This window comes from Myotis nattereri (assembly GCF_964212035.1).
Source record: "Myotis nattereri genome assembly, chromosome: 9".
Lineage (NCBI taxonomy): Eukaryota > Metazoa > Chordata > Mammalia > Chiroptera > Vespertilionidae > Myotis > Myotis nattereri.
The window spans coordinates 53,532,827-53,548,210 of NC_138084.1; the positions used below are offsets into that span (position 1 = coordinate 53,532,827).

General features: G+C 37.9%; 1 protein-coding gene across 1 annotated transcript in view; it reads right to left on the reverse strand.

Moving 5' to 3' along the window:
• Positions 1-15,384, reverse strand: part of DLG2 (discs large MAGUK scaffold protein 2) — a gene marked incomplete at its 5' end in the record, with an annotated part of 1,947,716 nt that overhangs the window by 1,683,599 nt on the left and 248,733 nt on the right. The window contains one exon of the mRNA XM_081100123.1: positions 6,704-6,849. Coding sequence (XP_080956249.1) covers positions 6,704-6,849 — 146 coding nt within the window. The remainder of the gene's footprint in view (positions 1-6,703; positions 6,850-15,384) is intronic.

Sequence of the window (15,384 nt, forward strand, 5' to 3'; positions counted from 1 at the left end):
GGGTAATATGCCTCTCAACACCGGGATCAGCGGAGCCGCGAGGCCTCCTGGCACCGGGATCAGCATGACAGGGGGCAGCACCCAAACCCCCTGATCGCCCTGCTGCTCTGGCTCTGTGTGTGACAGGGGGCGGGGCCACAACCTCCCTATCCGCCCTGCTCTGTTCGTGACAGGGGAAGGCGCCCAACCCCCTGATCAGCCCTGCTCTGTTCCTGATAGTGGGGAGCTCCCCAACCCCCTGATCGGCCCTGCTCTGTGTGACAGGGTGTGGCGCCCCAACCCCCCCCCACCCCCACGGGCCCGGCTCTGTGTGTGACAGGGTAGAACCACAACTTCCCCATTGGCCCTGCCCTGAGTGTGAGAATGGTGGTGCCCCAACCCCCTGCTCGGCCCTGCTCTGTGGGTGATAGAGGGCGGCGCCCCAACCCCCTGATCCGCCCTGCTCTGTGCTTAATGCGGGGAGCTCCCCAAACCCCTGATGGGCCCTGCTCTGTGCGTGACAGGGCACGGAAACCCAACACCCTGCTCGGCCCTGCTCTGTGCATGACAGGGGGTGGCGCCGCAACCTCCCCATCGACCCTGCCTTGAGTATGACAGGGGGAGGTGCCCCAATCCCCCAATCAGCCCTACCCTGAGCATGACTGGGGGTGGCATCGCAACCTCCCGATCCGCCCTGCTCTGTGCATGACAGGGGGCGGTGCCCCAACTCCCCAATTGGCCCTGCTCTGAGCCCGACCAGGGGCTGCACCTAGGGATTGGGCCTGCCCTCTGCCACCCGGGAGCAGGCCTAAGCCAGCAGGTCGTTATCTCCCAAGGGGTCCCAGACTGCCAGGGCACAGCCATGCTGAGGGACCCCCCCCCCCCCCTGCGAGTGCACCAATTTTTGTGCACCGGGCCTTAGTACATATATATTTAAAAGAACAATGACTCCTTAAGATTAGAAAGGAAATGTCCCAATAGGAATGTCTCATATTGGATGCCAATTGAGGGCCAGGATGCTTTCCTTCATATCTCTCCCACCAACATCATTCAATCTACCACTAATCACTGAGGCACTGTCCTCAACATAGGATGGACTATATTACACACTGTCTGCTCTCACTGAGCTGCTGAGGCAGAATATATGCACCAGGGAACTATTTCTTCTGACAAAAGAATGGTGGTCTAGGAAAAGTGAGGAAGTGATTAAGAGTAAAGCAAAAGTGCTTTGAGAGAACCCAGAATGGACTAAGATTGTGTTTTTACCTCTTGGCAGATTCCAAGCTTAATATAACGATCATATTGGTTTACAGAAAAATCATGTTAACATTTCTATGCTGTATTCTAGTTCCTTAAGATTCCTCTGTGCCAGGTACTGTGCTAGACACTCCGTGTCCTTGTGGGGCCTTCTACTGGGGGTGGCAGACACTGCCTTGGCATTAAAACATCACTGACATCTTGCAGCAGAAGCCATTTGGTGCCTACATGTCTTGAAAACACCCAATCCAATGGTTATTTGCCCTGAACTTTTTGTTCTTATGCTACCAGGTTTTGTCTTTACGTTGCCAAAATACTAGAGCCAGTTTGAACTGGCTCTACTAACAACAATAAAAAATGCAGAACACTAAGTTAAAACCCAAATTCATAAAACCATTATTTTGACCATTAATTTTGACTTTTGCCTCATACGAGTAAACTCCAGCTGTAAGAGGATAGATACTTCCTTTTGCATTTTCCTGCATTATCAAAGATTTTGAAAAGCCATGGATCTCTTAATAAAACCTCTTCTTCTCCATTTAAGCCTGCATCCTGAGGAGACCCAGCTAAGAAAACTAAAAGAGAGAAGCACAATGGGCTAGGCATGGAGTCTGGTAGGTAGAATGAACTTGAAAACCAGAGGATGCTTAGAGAGTCTTCTTTCTCGTTCAACATATAATTCTTGAGCCTACTATGTGACAAACACTTCGGAGGGTGCCAAGAATCAGAGATACGGGAGATTTATAATCGCTGCTCTTAAAGAGCGTGCATGTCCTTCTCAGATGCTTTAAATAAACTCAGCTTGTTCAAAGGAAGGGACACAGGTGAGAATTAAAAAATATAACAAGCATTTGCACTATGTCGTTAGAACCTACCCACATTGTTGCCCCTTATTCTAAACTTTTCTGGTTATGAACTTCATTTTGGTTCCATTTCTCAATCACTGTTCTTCACATAGAGCATTGTAGCAACAATTTAATTTGGACTCAATTTTTAAAATTTGACTTTGGAAAGCCAACCCCTGCAAGACAAGATCCTCGGTTATCCTAGCTGAGATAACCCTAAACAAAGCTACTTTCCCTCTGTGCCCACCTTCATCTTCAATAAGAAAGACCAGATAAACCTGTCTCTTTGACGCACACAGCCCACCAAGGAAGAACAATCAGACTCATTTCAGAAGCACACTAATTGGAGTTGATGTGCATGCATGCTCTGAAGTTTTAGATATAACTGGCCAATGTTCAAATCTCCACAGGCTGAAGACTTCCTAAACAAAAGATTTTAAGATGCATAAAATAGAGTTTTTTAAAACCCTTAAAATTACATCACATTAACTCTGTTTTGCCTATCTTGATTTTGACATCCTATATAATAAAGAGCTAATATGCAAATAGTCATCACACCCTGGTGCCCTCACACCCTCACGCTGGGGCTGGGGGACCTGGGGCTGTGCCTCCCGCCCCAGTGCCAGGGCCAGGGGACCTGAGGCTGCACCCCTCCGTCCTGCGGGGCTTGACAGGGGTGGAGCCGGCTAGGTCCGGCATGATTTCAAGGCGTGTGCAGGTGAGTGGGGACTTGACTCTGGGTCCCCCGGCACACCCCAGACTCTGACAGGAGGGAGATTTTCATATACACTTTATTAATTTTCTTTCATCTCTGACACTTCTATTATAGAGAAAGGGCAAATAGCAATATTAAAATATTTCCTCTAATTAATTCCCTTTAAATGCATGAATTTTGTGCACTGAGCCACTAGTTGAGAAATAAATGGCTAAAACACTACGTGGATTTTTTTTTTCATCCTTCATCCTTACTTTGCTGGCATATGTTCATAAACCAATTAAAAGTCCTGGCAAGACTTAAGAAGAGCAGCAACACCTATGCTGGGATGGATGTGAGGTAAAATCGCAACAACATGCATTGTCAGTGGAAATGTGAAAGGTGAAATTAGTCTGGCAACACTTATTCAGATTAAGTATGCATGCTCTTGGAGCCAATAATGCCACCCCTGAGACTCTATCTTATAGAATAAAAGCATCAGTAAATTAGAATGTACATGCAATCATCAGATTGCAGCATTAATCATAATGGCAGAAAACTGGAAGCAGCAAATTCCTATTGACAAGGGAATGACTAAATAAATTATGATATACCCACTTTGTGAAATTATACATCCATCAGGGAATGAATCAAAACTCTACCAGACAACTTGAAGAAGCATTCATATAATATGGACATTTTTTTTGAGAAACAATTAATTTTCACAGTTCTGTGAGCATATATATGTATACATGCTCCAATATAAAGATAGATATATAGATATAGATATTGCTATAGATAGATATCAATACAGATATAGATATAGATGATATAGATATATGGATATGTAGATAGAGATAGAGATAGATAAATATAATCTCCCACATACATATATATAGTTTGTGTATGAATGCATATTATATGAATTATGTGGGGGCAGGAGGATTAAACAATCAGGTTATTGGGATGGGTAACCTTACACGTGGGGAGGGCAGAGCTAATGCAGCATGAGCAGGAAGTGAGTGAAAGGGGAAATATGCAAAAATGGAAAAGTTAGAAAAAGAAGTGCATTGAGAATAAAAAATATACATTTGATAATTTGTGTAAAATGAGGTATATATTTGGGACCATGCATCTAGAAATTGATTAAAAATAATTTTTAAAAATTCAAAAGGAGCAAATATCAAAGCATTAAGAATCTAGAAAAAAATATAAGGGAAAGTTAACTAATCTTTAAATGGGAAGAACAAAGGAAAGAAAAAAATAAAATAAAAAAGTGGTAGATTTTTTTTTATATAGTAAATGATGGAAATTTATTGAGAAATAAGCACAGACTCCCATGTGAGGAGGGGGAAAGAGTCCCCAAAGTGGTAGATTTTTATCACATAAAAATTAAAAATATTTATAATGTCAGAGAGCACTACTGTATAAGCAAAATTAATAGCAATCAAAAAATTAAAAATATTTCAATAATTATGACCAGATAACATATTTCATAAATAAAATGCTCTTGCAAAACAATAAGAATCTAGCAACACTTAGAAGAATGGACAAAGAGCTTGAGTGAATCACAAAAATATACATAAATATCCAGTAATCATAATTTAAAAAGTTCAGCCTCAATAATGAATAGATAATTGTAATCTAAAGCATTAAGTAACAAATTTTATTAATTTGACAGATATTTCAAATAATTACTGGTACTAAGGGTATGTGTAGATATGCCTTTTCAAACATTGCTGGAAGCACCATCTGGCAAAGCACTTTGACAATTTTGTATTAAGAACCTTAAAAATGTCAATATTCTTGGACTCAGTAGTTTCAATTATAAAATCGACCATAATGAAATAATAGGAAAAGCCATGGTTTATATATATGGATGTTCATTTCCATGTTATTCATAGTAGAAAATTGGAGATAGCCTAAATATTGAACAAAGAACTGCTTACGTAAGTTCCAAGTTATAGAATATTATATAGCCATTAAGAGATTTTCATTACTATTTAATGATATAATAAGGGTAAACACTATTTGTGTGGAATTAAATTTAAAAGTCATAAAAACACCTCACATGTTGTCCCAATTTTATGTATAAAAAAACCTCACTAGCCCTAGCTAGTTTGGCTCAGTGAATAGAGAGTTGGCCTGTGAACCAAAGGGTCCCAGGTTCAATTCTGGTTGAGGGCACATGCCTGGGTTGCAGCTGGGTCCAATGTGCAGGAGGAAGCCAATCAATAATTCCCTCTCATCATTGATGTTTCCATCTCTCTCTTCCTCTCCCTTCCTCTCTGAAATCAATAAAAATATATTTTTTAAAAAACACTAAAAAAGTAAAAATATTTACTTCCAGATTTGAAATTATGATTTTTAAGCTTTTAACTATTTCATAAACTTCTCATAGTTGGCATCTATTAATTAATACATTATTGTCATTGTTAACCTTTTCTTCAAGTATGATCATTAGATTCAATCTTACCCAGTTTCCAAATCAATTCTGAGCAGGACAGAAAGTACACCACAGGTATCAATCTAACAATCCAAAAATTCAGCAATCCAACTGCTATTGATTAGCACTTGCATTCCATGTAGCTTCTAAGTCAAACACACAACCCCAATTTTGTGCTTGTATATGTGTGCGTGTGTGTGTGTGTGTACTACTTACTACCTGCCTTCAAAGTATCAGTGCCCCTCCCTTCATATTAATCCTCAGTTATTAACCTGAAACATGCCTCAACTTGCCTTGCCTTCTTACTCTTTGGTAACTGTTAATTTCAACAGTAGTATGCAAACTTTTTGATCCTATAGTCCTACCTGTAAAAACTTGTTGAACATACAACTCTAATAATGCTATAATTATTTTTAAATATATAGTAGTGTGTATACACACACACACACACATATATGTAACTGTTGATATAGTATATGTTATAAATTGCCCAAATAATAAAAATTATAACAAATGTGATTAAAAATACAAATGCGGGGGTCTATTATTTTGTTCCTACACCCCAGTGGATCATGGCCATGCTATGGAGATCACAGGCTTAGACCACACTCTTCAACCCCACTATGCATCTCTTTGCCTCACTGCACCTGGATCCACGCTCTGAAATTTCAGAATGCCTTAGATTTGAGTCAACTCAAACTCTGACAATATTCATAGCAGAACCCACTGGTCTAATGTGAAGTAATGTCCTTCTCATGCCCTATTTTATCTTTTAGCAAAAATCTGTAATTTCATAGATAAATGATATATACAGTGACAAAAGAAAAATTCTTAAAATCCTAAATTCAATTACAGTAGGCCGGAGGGCAGGAGCAAGAGACAAGAGAAGTTAATCAGTTGACAGTCATAGACTAAAACCAACAAAAGACTGCTCACATTCCTAAGAGTATGTTGAAACTTTGAATCAACATCCAGATAGCTTATCTAGAAAAGAGCCAACCAGCCGACACCACCGCATTTTGCTTATGCATGAACATGCTGGATTGTCGCCCACAACCAATCCAGAAGCATCCAATGAACTATGAACTATTCACTATGAACTACGAACTTCCTTATGAACTATTCACCTCACCCAGAACTTTCTCCACTTCACATTTCCTCCACCCCCCTTATTTATAGCTAATGTAAATTCATTTAAAACAACATATCTTTCTTCCCCAAACTCACTTTATAAATGACCTCCATCAACCTCAGGGTGGTGGACATGTTGCCTTCTCCAGGTAGCCCTGCTGCTGGATGCCCCAGGACCAGGACCTTTTTCTGGCTAACATGTGGCTCAATAAAACCTTTTGTTCAGGACAACTTTAACAGTATAACTACATTTCTACTATTAGTGTCACCCTTTGTTAATAATGATTGCTACTTCTGTACTTGCATATGTCATAACATTCTTTAGCTCTTTCAACAGTTTCAGTGCTATACCTCTGCAGACTTTTGAAGGTTATCGTGGCATGGAGCAAGAAGGGACGTCTTCTCCCATTTCTGTGCAACTTGATTGGCTTCTTCTATCTTCTGCTCATAACTTTTTTGAGAATTCAGCAATGTCACCTCATAAAATTCTTGAATGTCTGTGAAGAAAATGTAAGGAAAGAATCAAAATGTCATGTAACACCTCATAAATAGCTTCTGCATGCATGTGTATATGGACAATTTTGCTGATTAAAGGAAGTGCATAGCCCTGGCCCGGTGGCTCCATTGGTTGGAGTGTCATCCCATGCACCAAAATGTGTCAGGTTCGATTCCCAGTCAGGCACATACCTAGACTGTGAGCAAGTTCGATCCCCATTGGAGTGTGTATGGGAGGCAATTGATCGATGTTTCTTTCTCATCTCTCTCTCTCTCTCTCTCTCTCTCTCTCTCTCTCTCTCTCTCTCTCTCTCTCTATTTTACTCTCCCTCCCTTCCTCCCTCCTTCCTTCTCTCTCTAAAAATCAATAAAAACATATTCTAGGGTGAGGATTTTAAAAATCTGTCAAAAAAAGAAGTTCATAAATATGCATCTCAAAGAAAAATTATAAAAATGGAGGAATGCCTGAAAATTGCATTTTTGCCTCCATGAGAATTCTTAAAGCAGCTTTACTCAAAATTGCAAAAACTGGCAGAAACCAAGATGGCTTTCAATTGTTGAATGGATAAACAAAATAGTAAATTCATATGATGGAATACTATTCAGCAATTAGAAGAAACGGGCTATCAAGTCATGCAAAAACATGAATGAGTCTTACATGCAAATTGCTAAGCTAAAAGACTACACTTCTCAGTTCCTATAATATTTAAAAACAAAACTAAGGCAGTATAATAATCAGCGATTGCTAGAAGTTCTGGGACAGGGAAGGGGGATCGAATAGGTAAAGCACAGGGTGATGGTGAACACCTAACAGGAAGCATTTGTCAAAACCCATAGGACTTCACAGCACAAAGAATAAACCTTAATGTAGGCAATTTAAAAAAAAAAATTATTAGGAGGCCAGGAAATTCCAAGATGAAATGCAGGATATAACAAAAGAATCTAACCGTTTTATAAATGTAGGATGCTTTTTTTATGGTTTCTTTACCTTTGGTTTTGCAGGGTCTACTCATTTTCCGGACATTGCCTTTTTCTCCTAATACCTTCAGTGAAATTATTTCATATATTGGAAATGCAATAGGGGAAACAATGTGGGATTCATTGGAACTCTCTGTACTATCTTTACTTTTCCATAAGCATTAAAACTACTCTAAAATAAATAGAAGAGGTCAATGGGGAATAAGGGGGGGGGGGGAATACATATGTAACACTTTCAACAATAAAGATGTTTTAAAAATAAAATAGATTATTTTTCATTGTCTTTTTTAAAGACATTGCACAATCACTGTTAGAAACCTGACCAAATAACCCCCAAAATGAATGCTTTAATAAATCCATTTTCAGGTTTACGATGTAAATGAGATTAAAAATTACCCCACAAAGTTAAATGTCATAATTGTTTAACATATAAAATAAGGTTTTGAAGACATCTGCTTCTGACACTGTGGCTAAGTGCCTTGCAGACTAACTAGGCACTGGAGTGGATGGGATGCTTTGAAGCATTACTGATGTTGCAGCAGATAGGGTAGATCTCCAAGATAAATATCTCTCTCTCTCTCTCTCTCTCTCTCTCTCTCTCTCTCTCTCCTCTCCCTCTCCCTCTCTCTCTCTCACACACACACACCCTGAGCTGAGATCAGATCAGCTAGGGGATTGAAGGATGGGATGGTTCCAGCACTCTGGACCTTATATCAGCAAGTGGAAGTAAGGAAGCAAACCCTTGAACTTCCTTATTGAGACAAGAGCCTAAAGGGATGCTGTTCAATGTCAGCAGCTCCCCACTGGCAATGACAGCAGCAAAAGAAAATGTTTTCTAAGGAAATCTTAAGGCTGAAGGACTCTTGTTGATTAGGATCAAGAAATGAGCTCACAATCAAAGATCACAAACCCCTCAAAAAAGGCATGTTACTATGGATGAGATTCAGCAGAAACAATTTTAGGTTTAGATGACCAATTATTGTTGATTTTGGAATATTCTCATACAGTATATAGAAGAAATATGTAAAGTGTTAAAGAGACAATGGTCACAATTACAAAGATGAGCAAATAATAAGAATCTAGTAAGAATAAACAGGCAGAAAGAGGGAAACAAATGTAACTTCTAAAATTATAAATAGATTAATGGATGGCTAGAGAGATAAACTGATATGATATGTAAAAACTATAATAAAATGCTGATGGTAGAATCCATGTGGTGGATCATAGGTGTTCATTGTAATATTCTTATAACTTTGCTATGTTTGAAAACTTTCATAGTAAAAAGTTAGAAAATAAGTAATTATTTAAAGTTAAAAAATGAATTGATGGGTTAAGTAGCAGATTAGAAAAAGCAGAATGAAAAAATATACCCAAAGAAATTACCCAAAATGTAACACAAGAGAAAGTAAAATGGAAAATAATAAAGCAATATCAAGATGTATATAGGATACATGAGAAGGCACACTATTTTACTAATAGCTGTCTTCAGGGAGAAAATAGAATAAATAGCAAATGATATCTAAAGCAATAACAGATATAAAAATTTTAGAACTCATTATATAAATGCACATGTCCTGAAAGCACAGTTTATACTAAAGATAATAAGTAAAACCTATGCCTACAATCAGACATATAATAAAATTGCAGAATACAAAAGACAAAACAAAGAACTTAAAAGTAGTCAGAGAAAAAAATGAGTAAGATTTCTTAATAATAATGAAAGCCAGACAACAGTAGAATAATAACTTCAAAATTTTGAGAGAATATAACTATTTAATAGGCATGTGTTCCTTTGTAAATAATACATCTGATTATTAAACAAATGAAAAAAACTTGTATCTAGAGCATATAAACAACTCTCAAAATACAGTACACAGGAAACCAAACAACCCATTTGAAAAATGGGTAATAGACTTGAACAGGCATTTCACTAAGAAAATAATAGAGGGCAAATAAGCACATGAAAATATATTCAACATCATTACTCTAAGAAAATGAAAAATTAAAACCACAATGAAATATCACTAATTTTTAGAATGGCTAAAATTAAAATGAGCGATCATACCAAGCACTCACAGGAATGTGAAGGACCTGGAACTCTCATGCACTGATGATGAGAATGGAAAATGGTACAACCACTTTGAAAAGCAGTCTGGCAGTTTCTTAAAAAGTTAAACATACAGCTACTATGTGATTCAGCCATTTTTGTTTTTGGTATTTATCCCAGAGAAAGAGAAATATATATGTACATCTGGAAAGTTAACTCTGGAAGCAACCCAGATGTCAATCCATAGATGAATGAATAAACAAATTACAGTGTGTTCATACAATGGAATACTGTTCAGTAATAAAAAGGAACTATTGATACAAACATCATGGTTGAATCTCAAAATAATTATGTCAAATGAAAGAAGTCAGACAAAAATGAGTGCATCTCATTTAATTACAGTTATATAAAATTCTAGAAAACACAAACTAATCTATATTGACAGAAAACAATCAGTGATTGCCTGAGAGTTGGGGAGACAGTTGGCCGGAAGGGGTGAGTGGGAGATCACAAAGGGTCAAGAGGAAACTTTAAGGAGTGATGGATATGCTCACTACCTTGATTGTGCTAATAATTTCACGAAACTCTGCATTTTTAGGCACCCATACATACATATGTGAAAAAGCACATAGACCAAAGCAATGAAACACATGAAAAGATGTAAGGACCTCAGTGGAAGGGGTAAGTAAAAAAATGTGATAAAGAAGGGACAGATACATAGGTAGATGCAAATTATTCTAGTTCTACATTTGGCAGTGATTTCAGAAATGTTTATTTTATTATTATGCTACATATATTACATATAAATTATATATATTCTTTTATATGTATTAAAATTACTTTTTAAAAATAATGATGAAAACTGTTTCATAAATATTAAGATTATTATTAAAAAGTTACAAATACTCAAATTTTATGCCCAGCTACCAGTTTGTCCTGCCACTAGTAATAAAGTAGTTGTGAAGTCATGTTTGGAAAATGTGTAAGAACAGAGGGTAAAAGCCACACAGATATAAATGCCTCCAGATTTTTAAATATAGTATGGGTTGGTAGGATATTAACTAAGTTGACAAAGGTCACAGGAGTAAGGAATAAAGAAGTAAAATCCAAAAAATATGTTTCCATTATCTGCTCTCAAGAATCAGTTAAAAATAAAATAAGTAAAACATTTTTGCAGACAGTCAAATTCCGAGATTTCTTTGCATCAATTGTAAGGATGTAAACACTTTCATAAGTAGCATTTGCAAGTATCCAAATTTTGAAATGTTAGGTGATAAGTTATCCAGAAATAGAAGCATATTTATCATACTCATTTTAAGGATTCATACCAAGTTATACTTTGAAGCATAATGTAGCGGTGATGATCACATTTAGAAAAATGCTCTGGACAGTATTTTAATATTAAATTTGAAAATCTTCATGGACTTATAACCCCCAAACCTGATGAATGCTCAGTCTACTTAACTCCATTGTCTACATATTTTCCCTGCCTACACAACTACTAGAGAGGAAGAAGGTAATCTTTTTTTTATTTTTTTGTTAATCCTGACCTGATATATATTTCCCACTGATTTTTAGAGAGAATAGGAGGGAAGGGGAAGGAAGACAGAGAGAGAGACAGAGAGAGAGAGAGAGAGAGAGGGAGAGAGAGAGAGAGAGAGAGAGAGAGAGAGAGAGAGAGAGAGAAGAAAGAAACATTGATATGAGAGACATACATAGATTGGTTGTCTCCTATCAGAGCTAGGGATTGAACCTGCAACCCAGGTATGTTCCCTGGACCAGAAATCAAACCCTCGACCCTTCAGTGCTCTGGTGACACTCTAACCACTGAGCACACCAGCCAGGGCAGAAGAGGTAACCTTAATTTAACCATTACTTCAATTTGAAGATAATTCTCCAACCAATGGTAAATATTACTTCTGGTTAGTAAGCATTATTTTTTAATCACACACACACACACACACACACACACACACACACACACACACATAGAGAGAGGCCTGATGCACAAAAATTCATGCAGGAGTAGGCCTTCCTTCCCCCAGCTACTGGCACCGGCTTCCCTCCTCCAGCCGCTGTCAGGCACCCGGGACCTGGGCTGTCTTCCCTCTGGCCCTGGCTTCTTCAGGAAGGATGTCCGGAATGACGTCCAGTCTAATTAGCATATTACCCTTTTAATATATATATTTAATACATACACACACTGAGTGGCCAGATTATTATGACCACCTGACATTTGTAGGCAAATTAGCTATAATTTTGTTGTTTACCCATATCTTCAGAAAAAAATCACTTCTACTGTCGTGATAAACAACCTGCTTCCCTATTTATAATGGTCTGGTCCTTTAGCAACTTCAGCGTGAAATTATAGCTAATTTGCCTACAAACGTCAGGTGGTCATAATAATCTTTCCACTCATAGAGTGTGTGTGTGTGTGTGTGTGTGTGTGTGTGTGTGTGTCTGTGTTTTCATCACTTCCCAAGCATTGCTTTTTGACACCCTCTCACATCCCCATCACCACAAAAATCACCACTTTCTGTTCATTCCCACTGCTGGAGTCCAGGCCATACCATCTCTTGTGCATACTCTCCAGGTGCCCTTTCTCACACATAGAAATCCTACCTTTCCTTCAATGCCCAGTCCTAGCACTATGCCTTGTAAAAAGAATATCTGAAGTCACAGATCTAAATATAAAATATCATCATCATAGAAATATTCTTACTCAACCTGCATTCCATTGAGTAGGACATGTGTCAGAGTAGGAACACCCATGCAGCAGCCATGGAAAAGAAGAAATGCTGCTTCTTTCCTCCCATTCCCACCAGGTAGTGCCCGAATCTACTTAAGACTTATTTCTCACTCTACATTAGCATGTGTTGTTCATCTCCCTAACCTCAATTCAACATTTCAACTCAATAAGTAATTTTTAAGTGCCAGGCAAGACTCTTCAAAATGAAGATGACGTCCTAGCTTTCTATGTATTCTCTATCTGGCATCATTTTTTACATTTAGTAAGCATAATGAATGCTTGCTAGCTTTCCATGTATTCTTTACTATCTAGCAGCATTTTTTACACTTAGTACACACAATGAATGCTTGCTACTTTTAGTTTACTTGCATTCTCTCTATTTAACGCTCATAGAGGAGAAAAATCATTGAATAAAGTCAAATCTCTTCACACGCAGGATAGCAGAAAGCCTGCATATTACTTTGGATTATGTTTTTATGTGGCTTGCCTACTTGCTTTGTTCACAACTGCTAGCACTTTTTATTTTTTACCTTTCTTCCTCAAATGGAAAACCTTTGCTACTTATGATAATATATTCAAAATGAACTCCTTAAATTTTTTAATCATGCCCATTTAGACCGCAGAATTGTTTTTTTAAATAGTTTATAAATTCTCGTCAAATTTACAAATGAGTGCTTCTCAAACTCTAATGTACACGTGAATCTGAATCACCCAGAGATCTTGTTACAATTATAAGTGCAGTCACAAGTGAGCCTGAGTCTCTGCATTTCTAACAAGCTCCCAGGTGATGCCAATGGCTTCTGATCCACCACCAACACTGGGCCTAAGAAATAATGCCTCTGAAGATAGAACCTAAGACTTTATATTCTCATTTCAAACATCCTTGCTGAGTTATTAGAATCCTCTTCATCTTCAGAGCAATGGGTGAGGGGAAAAAATAAATAAATAAATAAATAAATAAATAAATAAATAAATAAATAAACTCCCCGGAAGAGAAACAAATAGACAAGAAAAGTACTCTGCACATTGACTCAAAAATAATAATAACTACAATATTTCTGGCTAAAATGATTCAGATTCGATTAACTAGAACTCAGTTAAAAGGAACTATATTTCAGTACTCTGCCTTGAGGACACAATTTAAAAAATCAGCTTCTAGGCCCATCCAGTCCCTATTCAGTTCACTCTCTCCCTTTGGTTTTAACCTGCACTCTGAGACCTGGTGTTCATAATGATGATTCTGGCAGTTAGGTCTTCCATTATGAAACAGCATGAGAGGGAATCCATAAAAAATAAGATTCTCTTCTTTTTAAAAAAATATATTTTTATTGATTTCAGAGAGAAAGGGAGAGGGAGAGAGAGATAGAAACATCAATGATGAGAGAATCATTGGTGGGCTGCCTCCTACACACCCCTATTGGAGATCGAGCCCACAACCTGGGCATGTGCCCTGAACAGGAATAGAACCGTGACCTCCTGGTTCACAGGTTGACACTCAACCACTGAGCCATGCAAGCCAGGCAATAGGATTGTCTTCTTAATCACAATCTTAAAAACTCATACACTCAAAACACTTCATCTTCTTCCAAGCAGAGATAACCTGACATGACATACTTATGTTAATAGCAATACTGTTTCCTCAAAAGATCCGGAGAGTTCCTCTTAGAGATATGCCTTTAAGGCTCCTGAGAATAATATGCTCAGAAGCGGTGGAACTTTTTATAACTGATAAAGATTTGATTGTTTTTAATGGCTAAAATTCATCAACTTGTGCATATGATGAGTGGTGGAGAAATGGATATCCTTTCACATGACTTGAATTAAATTAAGAAAATAAGAGTTAAGTCATGAAATGTCTTTCTAGTATGGGTCACAAATTGATCTGCAATTATCTACTTAACGATAGTAAAACAAAAAAAGTAACAAGAATGCAGGATGCTTAACATATTTACATATTTTCTTATCCATTAGCTCACAGGCTAGAATAGAAGTGATGAGAAAGGCTCTCTTCCCTTCCTCCAGTGCCAGGTTGACAATATGATGGGGAATGACCTCTCCCCACTGCAGACAAGAAATACCTTTAGAGCTTGTTATTGTTGGTTCGTGTGTGTGTGTGTGTGTGTGTGTGTGTGTGTGTGTGTGTGTGTGTGAAATAGGCACGTAGGGCTATAACTCACCAAAGCTGTTTAATCCCAAGAATTCACTGAAATTAACTGAGAATTTTTTGCTTTATAGCCTCAATAAAGAGATGGTAATCTTTGTAAATGTGCCTTCTTATAAAACATATGCATTATGCTTCTTCTAGCACCCCTTGTTCTCTGTAAAGTTTCCCACACCACATACCTGATTATGAATTCACTGGAGCTGTATAACACAGTTTTCTTGAAATATTTAAATCTGTTACAAAGTATAGTTTCTGTACTTCCTTACCCTTCCTTGAACACTTGGTTCTGAGAGGGAGGCAGATAAATGCTCATATCCAATTTCCTACACTACCTCCATATCCCATACTTTACCTTCTGCAAAGCAAAAATTATCATTGTCCTGGTTCATTTGAGCCCAAGACTACCTAGGTGTGGGTTCAATCCCCAGTCAGGGTGCATACAGGAGGCAATGAATCAATGTTTCTCTTTCACATTGATATCTCTCTCTCTCTCTCTCTCTCTCTCTCTCTCTCTCTCTCTCTCTCTCTCTTCCTCTCCCTCTAAAAATCAATAAAAACATATGCTCAGGTGAGGCTTAAAAAATAAATAAAAGAGCCAT